Here is a 9,350-nt window from a genome sequence, read left to right as displayed (position 1 = left end):
TGTTAGAAAAGTTCTCGGATAAGTTCGATTGTGAGCGGGCTATTCGCATGATACCAGCGAAACTTTTCATATTTAATCTTGACGTATTTACTAAGAAATATGTAAAGATTTGTTTATTTTAAATGCACCTTAAAAAATATACAGATTAATTATTTTGATAAGATATACTTACCGGAGCATGTCAGTTTTTAATTGTTTTATATTTTGTACGCATTTTTCCTTATTAAGAAATTGTACAGTTTAAGCGCATTAGAATAAACGATGTTTCATATGAGGTCACTATAAGTTATGAAGATCATTTGGTGAAAGTTTCAATTAAATTGAAGAATTTCTGACCGTTTTAACGCCTAATATGGACGACCAACGCTAGAAAATGAGTCAAAAACGTTAATGTAAATGGATTCCTTTGAGCACCGGGTCGTCATTAAATTTTGTGTGCTCGCAGAAAGATCTCCGATGGAGACCAAAAGTTTCTTAGATGTTGCTATTTTTATAGGACAAAGGTTTACAAATTGGAACACAATTGGAATTGAAGGTTTGAAAATGAAAATACTGACATACATAATAGTAGGTCAAATTGTCCAACTCATTGCCCAAATTAATAAACATACAATTTTTATTGAAAATCCATGTAAATGGTTACCAAAGGATATCTCGATTTAAACATGTCGGCGTCCCCTTTTTAAACATTGAACTATAGAAAAATTTATCATGCATGACTTTGATATTTTTTTTCAAATGTATAAGTGCAAATGTGAGTGCAAAATGTGACACAGCTTGATTACAAAAAATACTTTGTCTTGAGTTTTTGCACCCACCACTTTCCGCTCGATATTTCGATAATCATAAATACCTTTGTGCTCATTATGAAAAATGTCCAGATTATCTATTTTGAACCCCCACCACCACCACTGCTTTAGGCTTCAATACACAACCAACAATAGAAAGTCTACGAAGATTTTGTATTTAGTATTGCATCAGCCATGAAAGAGTCCGGATGATACCTTTTTAAAAATTGTGCAAAAAATGGACTGGCCTTAAATGAACTGGCCTTAAATGAACTGGCTTTAGTGCAATAGAGGATATGTATAGAAGGAATTAAGCAGATCGGACAAGAGTCGTTTACATATTACGTGTCAATGTTTATCACAAAAATCTCACCAATAAGAAAAAACTTTACGATCAGAAATAACATACTGACCAGACGAAGGAGATAAATGCACCTTATTGCGCGTGTGTATTCTGAAGGCTTTCAAAAGTAGGACGGGGCTAAAAGTTTACGGGGGTTGAATGTAGTGTAACAGTGTACCCCTACCATAAGTAGTGATGTATATCTCCCCTTTGATTGTTTTTTATTTGATGGAGAGGGTATTTTTTAATGCTACGTATATCAAAGATTAAGTAAATGCATAATGAAATAAAAATTCCGAAATTTATTTTTGACAATTTACTTGGGTCCGTAGTTCACGTCATCGTTTATATTCAAATATTAACATTGAACAGAATGCCTATACACATAAACACAATTATAGGTTCTTTAAAACGTTCTTCAAACACATGGTTTGCTACGTGCAGTTATTTAAATATCAAAATTAAATTCATTATTGTGTTTACCTATTTCATGATTTCTTTTTTTATTTTTGAAATAACAGTATTCATTTATTAATGTACTATTCATTTATCATAATTATATAATTCAATTTTAGATACAGCCACGCTTTTTTGTTATGTTCTGGACAAATGGAAGTAAATGATGTCATGGAGTACCTGCTAATAGAGGACGAAAATCTAACGATATTCTTCACTTCAATATATCGACATGAAATATTTAGATAATCTCTCTCTCTCTCTCTCTCTCTCTCTCTCTCTCTCTCTCTCTCTCTCTCTCATACACTTTTTCTTAACGATTTATTGATAACGATTGTAGTCATTACCGGAGATTTACTGACTTCTCCGCTTCTTTATTTCCATCCGTTACCCTTCTGATGTTATTTCATTAATAATATCATAATCTTTTAGCTATCCGATTTAATAACTCCATCTTGTTCTATAAATCTATGAAGTGATTTTGATAATATTTTTAAAGTTAAGGTGGAATAACACATCATCACAACATGGCTGACCTCTGATCGAAACGACATATTACGTTTTATTAAAACGATTTTCTTGACGGTAATGTGTAACTTACTCCATAGCCGCGTATATAAAGTGTCTCTGAAGTGTGTGGGGTTTTTTTTTGTTACTTAGTGAATTGAATTTTTTAGATATTTAATTTTTTAACCCCAAACTGCAAAATGTTCGCTTATTTGACATATGCACAGTCTATTTATCATTTTATTTTTCATAATTAAAAAAATACTTTTAATTTAAGTGATTTTTACAGGCGTGTTATTCCACCTTAATTCTAAATACTAACGTAATTTTTTTTAAAAAATCGAGTTGCACATACAAAATATCTATATCATAAACTTACAGAAACTTTACTGCTTACTAAATCCAATTTTAATTTACTGAATACTCGAAAGTTTTCTCTTTAATAAGAAGCTTCATAACTTCATAATGATTCGGCATTCGTCCATTAGATAGTTCCTCGTGTGTCTATAGAACTAATTTAAAAGTGTTTGTACGTTCATACAAACGGAACTTTTTGGAAGTGATTCCAAAATATTTACATTTTCCAGTGTCTTTGCCTGTGATAACGCTACGTATCGATTTTGTACTATATAATCCAAAACTTCAAATGTCGCCAAATTGAGGCGCCAGCGGGGTTTGCTTATTTATATTTAAATATTTAATCGTACAATGGCTTAGATTACATAAATATAAGTAATAAGGAATCATTCTTTGAATATTATGAGGTGATAATTTCGGTCGGGGCGTGATCAAATCTATCATAAAGCCCTTCGGGCTTTTTTGGATTTGATCACGCCCCGACCAAAATTATCACCTCTTAATACTCAAAGAATGATTCCTTATTCCTTAAATAAAATGCGTCCCCATGGCCATTCCCAAATCTCACAGCTCTAGGGGGAAGGGGGGGGGGGGGGGGGGGTAATGGGTGCGGGAAAATAGCTCGATAAGTTCTGTACTTATAGTTTATAGCATATTAAGATTAAAACGGTAACTCTCGCGCAAGGCTGAAAACAGAATTTTTTACCAGTGCGAAACGAATTATTTCTTCCTTAACAGTTTCAATTTCGGGTTACACTAAGTAGATATATGTGCACATAGATAGACAATTTGTAAATACGTAATCAATGAAGTTTTACTGTAGAGATAGGCTTATCGGTCAATTTGATCAAATGTTTTTATTTATTCAATAGAATGTAATATATTTTTATTTGCTAAACCACTATGCATTTCTACACCACGTCACTCTGATAAAACTGTCATATACATTAACGATAAAAAAAGCAATCTAAATATCTTAAAGAGAGCAACATGTATTTTCATGTACAGTTAAAATTTTGATTTTAAATAAAACTGTTTATTTTGCGTAATTATAATTCTGGTTTAAAAATTAAATATTAAGGTAAACTTTCTTAACATCATGAATCATTCAAAACCAATCATTTAATCGATTTTGTTAAGACACCCCGCGAGTAAAGTGATCGTTTTCGTCCACTATCAATGACGCCGATAAATAATTATTCACAAACATTAATTAACGTGTGATAATTGGCGTTCAGTTTTCACTCTGTCGGCGAATTAGCGGTGAACTCGACAAGAATCACACACAGCGATGGGTGAACACTTTTCATCTAGAGTTCTGAATTGACGATGAGTTAGTTACTACAGTATAAATAATACGGATATTCAAATTCAGAAACATAATCAATTATCTTCTTTACAGCATACAACGTTGGACCAAAATTTTATCATGTAAGTTCCCAAGACTAATTATATCATCTCTGTTTTAGTATTAATTACTGTAATAGTTCATTATAAATGTATATTAAAATGTAAAAAATATGCAAGTATTAATTACTGTAATAGTTAATTATAAATGTATATTAAAATATAAAAAAAAATGCAAGTATTAATTACTGTAATAATTCATAATAAACGTGTATTAAAATATAAGAAATATGCCATGGTGATTTTAATTTTCTGATAAATGTATATTTTTTTCTGTAAATTTGTTCTGCACTAATAAGTATGTTCAAGATAAAAATAATATTAATGACATAAAATCTTAATACATCATTGCAATTTTAATAAGAGTATGAATCAATTTTCAGAATGCATTTGTGGACTTCTCCTAAAACAACTTTGGAAAATAGCGGCACAATGTCACCGGTAAATTTCTTAAATATCGCATTATCTGACGGGATTTATGAAATACAATTGTAAATGATAAATTCAATTAAAAATTGAAAAGCGCTTGGAAACTGGATTTTTCGTGCCTTTATTTTTTTTATTTTAATTTCTTTATTTTGATGTCGGATGCTTTCTCTCACAGCTCACCAAACAGCTGATGCTGTCACTTCGCTTTGACTCTGCAGATGAAGACCTATCGACCGTAATCACTCCAAACAAACTCCCCACCCCCGGGAGTAGACGGACGCCGCGGTGCATCAACCGGGAGGTAAAGTACACTCAATTCCCGCGTTTTCTTAATAGTGTGGATTAGTCAAGCAGCTAAATATAACGAGAAAAAAAATTACAAAGATTTTTATTGTCAAGTTTTTAATTTTGTATTGTTTTTTTTTCAATATAGATTTTCAAGGACAACAGAAATGACGGTGAAAAAACCCAGTTAAGAAGATTCTCTACCTTTGAGAGCAGACGTTCGTTCTTCTCCTGTAAAAGAACTTTGGACATTTTGGAGAGTTCCCCTGAACAAACAAACAAACGAAATAAACTAACGGATAACCAGTCCTTCTCCAGTCTGCCTAAGGTACTTTACACCCCATCCCTACCAAATAGATGGAAAAAAGGAATTGTGTATGTTGAACTTTTGTCATTATGAAGTATGTCGTATTTTAACAGTATGTCTGATTTTATTATAGAAAGAACACGATGGTTTGACGAGCATAACCCAGGCCATGGAAGCTGTACTACAGAACGACGGGATTACCGGGGACGGACAGAAAAAACTCGGTTTACCAATAATTCCCGGGAATCACAATGACCTTAACATAATCTCCCCAGAAACACTGGCTGATCTAATCGGAGGCAAATATTCGGAGAGCATCGGCAGTTACCGCATCATCGACTGTCGATATCCGTACGAGTTTGACGGAGGGCACATTCAGGTAACTAGACGTGGACCTTTACATGTTAAAGAGAATTCAGAAATTATATATTATGATCAATGAAATGTATATACATTTTGCATCCTGTACAGATCATAGTGAATATATATCAACATCAAATAATTTTTGCAGGGTGCTGAAAATATTTACACAGAGGAAGGAATTCTAGAATTACTCTATTCACGCAACAAAGATCAGGACAACACAAAGCGGCACATTTTAATTTTTCACTGCGAGTTCTCGTCAGAGCGAGGCCCAAAGAAGTAAGTTAAACAATCCAGCTTTGTGATACATAATTGTACCTCACTATCAGTTATACACTTGTCATAATACTTATCTATCGATGTCGATAAACGAATATGTTGACTAAACTAGCGTTTTCTGTCATCCAGGTGTAGATTCCTCAGAAACAGAGATAGGGACCTGAATAAAGAAAACTACCCTTTGCTCAACTTCCCTGAAATCTACCTCCTATATCAAGGGTACAAGGAGTTTTACGCCACAAACAAGGTAAATAGGCGATGATAACAGTCTACGTGTATTGGAACAGACAAAAACAAACGAACGGTTAATTGATGGTTGTCTGAAGTATTATTTGACATTCATTTTGGTATTTCTTCTATAGACTTTGTGTCAACCTCAGAGCTACAAACCAATGCTGGACAAAGATCACACCAACGATCTGAAGTTTTTCCGAAAGAAATCTAAATCCATGACAGCAGGAGCCAAGAAATTCGCTCGGAACTCCCTTAGATTCTAAGTCCACATACCCAGTGTTTCGATGAGGAAGGAAATCCCCGGACTTTTTGAAATCCAGCATCCAAATGAACATTTACAGACAAATTCTCTTGCACATTTTGTGACATTTCAACCAAATTTTTGTGTTGATGATTACCGTTAATTGCTTGTTGTTTATTTACTTTTGTTAACTGTTGTTATTGTTACCTTAGATGTATAGTGCTCTGTAGTCTGTGATATTATTTCAACAACGATTGTTTAAGTTTATCGACACCAATAAATATTTATTCATTCATTTAAAAAGACTTCTGTTTCGGGTAGTGAGGAATAAAATCTCTGGTCAAATGACCAATATCAAATATTATGTAATATACATGTAAATCATTTGTAAACATGCTCTTCACAAGTACCTGACCAGGGCCCGGTTTTTCGAAAGGTGGTTAACTCTAACACCGTGTTAACTCTGTGTTAAACTCGGTGTTAAAGTTAACCACATGGTTAAACGTTTTTCAAAAGTGTGTTAGAGTTTAACCATGTGTTAACTCTGTGTTAACTTTAATCCACCCCCAGTACCTTGGTTAAGATTTAACACAGTGATTAAATATGGCCGCCAGTGTAATTATTTTGCCACTTCAACTCAAAAATTGGTATAATAAGCATTTGTCAGAAATTTTAAAGTTTAAAAAATCTTACATATGATTAAAGCTGACATGAATTCATAAATACGCATTATTTCCCTTTTATCTCCGACTACCGCCATATTCGTTGTCGATTTCTATTGTTCTGCTCATCGCTACACACCCCCTATATAAGGCCGAAAGCACTATTCATGCTTCACCGCATTCAGGTATTTCATTCACCCGAACACGTTACCTTGGACGAAAAGACGTGTAGAAACGCGTTTTGAACAAAAATAATATGACAACCTCTGCACTGGCAAGGAATATCCAATGAGCGACGAAACAAGACAAACTGAAATCCAGACACAGATACTTCAAAAATCCTCGATAATAGTAGACCGTTTTCCTGTGTATGTTATAACATTGCACATGTGCAATCACACACTGTGGCAGATCGAGCATTGTCAATAATCGCATGGATTTTTTTTTTGTAGAAACCGATGGAAACGATTTTACGTTCAACTTGTTACTTTCTTGGATTTACTATCATTCATCTACTGTGTTAGATGCAGTGCCGCCGGGGTTTTCAAAAAGATGCAGACGTTATGCACTCTGTATGAACGACATACGTGTTCGATGTGCATGTGAAGTAAGGCAGCACTATTCGTGCAAAATAGTACGGATACCTTGGAAATTCTTTCAAAGAATAAATATACATGGGTTTTTTTTGTATTTTATTGACTGCTGTTTCCTTTATTATTTACTACAACGATTTTACTACAATATGTAGTTCATGCATTTAGAAGTCCGTGTAACCTGAATGCCTCGATCGGAAAGCAACCGACCGTAACTTTCTCGACCGGTATATATACCCCAGTGGTAGTAGAGGAGCGATCAAAACTAATATGGCGACCAGACACTTTTATGAGTTCATGTCAGCTTTAAGATACGGAAAGACAACTGGCTTGACCTGAAAAGTTGCAGTATCTGTGTGATATAATTATGGAAGAAGGATTTTGCACATGGTTCATACCCCCTATGTTGAAGGATCCCTTCATTGGAGGAGGCTGCATTGTTGACAGCAGTAAAAGGTACTTTTTTCTTCATTTGACCTTCACATTGATTTTATTGTTGTTGTCACATAAGACATTTAACAAAAATTTCCAAAATTATTAGTGAAATGGGTACTATAAGTACAAAAACATTGTACAATTGTTTCCTTGAATTTTTAAAACATTAATGAGAAAGGAATTATCAGCTCCTTGATAAATAAATATTGAGTGAACATGTTAGCATAATTTTTTTCAATGTTGTTACTGCATATTAAGATTTATCTCCCTTTTGACAAAATGCAAGTGGTGGATCAAAATTATTTCTGAAACGTCTATAGTCTAAATAAATGTTATGCACAGTCAAGCAATGTAAAGATACTAAAATTATATCTGATTAGAGCAATATTGGTATGATTTTTATGTACATGTATTTTATATTATATCTTCCTTTTTTAAATCACTTTTTTAAAGAATAACTGCATTTTAAATTTTTGAAGCATTTAATTTTTAAAAACCCCATATAGTTATATTGATTTAATTAAATTAGTGATATTTAAATTTGACCTTATTTATTTCTTTCCACTGGGCAGATCCCAATCATGATGCACATGTTTTTTGAAGTGTATCTATTTCAAATGTACATGTATTTTACATTGCTAATAAATGCATTTCTGACATGTTTAAGTATATATCTTTATGATTTAAAAAAATCTGTTGTTTTGTATTTTCAATACATTTTAAAAATTATTTATTAAAAGATTTGGAAGAAGGAGAACATGGAATGTTCTGCTGGGTGACACTTGCTGTGCTTGATACCTAATTCTCCCCAAGCCATATTTCATGAGGCCTACAAACTGCAGCCAAGGAGAAATTTATTCAAACATGCATACCAAGATCAGAAGTGAAATTGAGAGGTTCTTTTGTTTGCATAAGGTGTGATTCTATTTCTTTTTTTTTTCACTGAAGGTTGGGTATTTTCAGTTGAAGAGACAATTTTTAAATTATCATGGTATTTCACAAACAATTTATAACAGAGCATTTATATGCTTTAAGACTAAATATTTTAACATTAACTGAAAATTTCAATTAGGGAAGTATTATTACATTTACTGTGCTCTCAATCGACAAACCTGATTAGTCTCAATTACTGAATTATTAAGAGTTTAATGTCACCTGGATGTGAATTGCTTTGCTAAACCAAAATCATCATCTTTACATGTATTTGCATGTAACTCATATCAGATTTATATGAATACAACAGGGTACATACATGTATACATAAATCAGTACATGTTTTCTGTAGGTGAATATGAAGTTTAGTCCCAAAATATGACTATATTTGACTTTATTTCACATTTGTTGTCTTTTTGTATACATTTTATCCTTTTTAATTCACAGATTTGCATGATACAGGAATTAACTGCCTGCATTGTTAATTGAAGAGGACTTGGAGAGACTGAGAAAGATGCATGAGTATTTGACAACAACCAACCTCTAAGCCTCAAACACCATGCACCAAGAGAAGGAGAACAATTATTGTGACATTTAATCTAATGTCTACATCCTAATTTATAATTATAATACAAAATAGCCAAAAAAAATTGAATTTTCTCTCCCTTACCAAAATATTGACCTTCTGGCAACACATTCTGGCATTATTGCAGCAATACTGCAGCAACATT

General features: G+C 32.9%; 1 protein-coding gene and 1 long non-coding RNA gene across 2 annotated transcripts; both read left to right on the top strand.

Moving 5' to 3' along the window:
- The first annotated feature begins 3,645 nt into the window (after nt 1-3,645).
- LOC128163607 (M-phase inducer phosphatase-like) lies at nt 3,646-6,282 on the top strand. The gene is made up of 8 exons (XM_052827240.1): nt 3,646-3,882; nt 4,242-4,299; nt 4,463-4,588; nt 4,721-4,900; nt 5,013-5,258; nt 5,391-5,521; nt 5,651-5,768; nt 5,884-6,282. Exons 2-8 carry the CDS (start codon nt 4,243-4,245, stop codon nt 6,016-6,018), a joined length of 993 nt encoding a protein of 330 aa, XP_052683200.1. The 5' UTR covers nt 3,646-3,882; nt 4,242; the 3' UTR covers nt 6,019-6,282.
- A 432-nt stretch (nt 6,283-6,714) lies between these two features.
- LOC128170174 (uncharacterized) lies at nt 6,715-9,277 on the top strand. Its single transcript, XR_008241702.1, has 3 exons — nt 6,715-7,707; nt 8,427-8,601; nt 9,067-9,277. It is a non-coding gene; the product is annotated as an uncharacterized LOC128170174 (long non-coding RNA).
- Nucleotides 9,278-9,350: the final 73 nt, after the last annotated feature.

The sequence above is a fragment of the Crassostrea angulata genome, chromosome 1 (genome assembly GCF_025612915.1).
Source record: "Crassostrea angulata isolate pt1a10 chromosome 1, ASM2561291v2, whole genome shotgun sequence".
In the NCBI taxonomy this organism is placed as follows: domain Eukaryota; kingdom Metazoa; phylum Mollusca; class Bivalvia; order Ostreida; family Ostreidae; genus Magallana; species Magallana angulata.
Note: the sequence above shows the minus strand (reverse complement) of the source record. Positions and strands in the feature narration are given on the sequence as shown.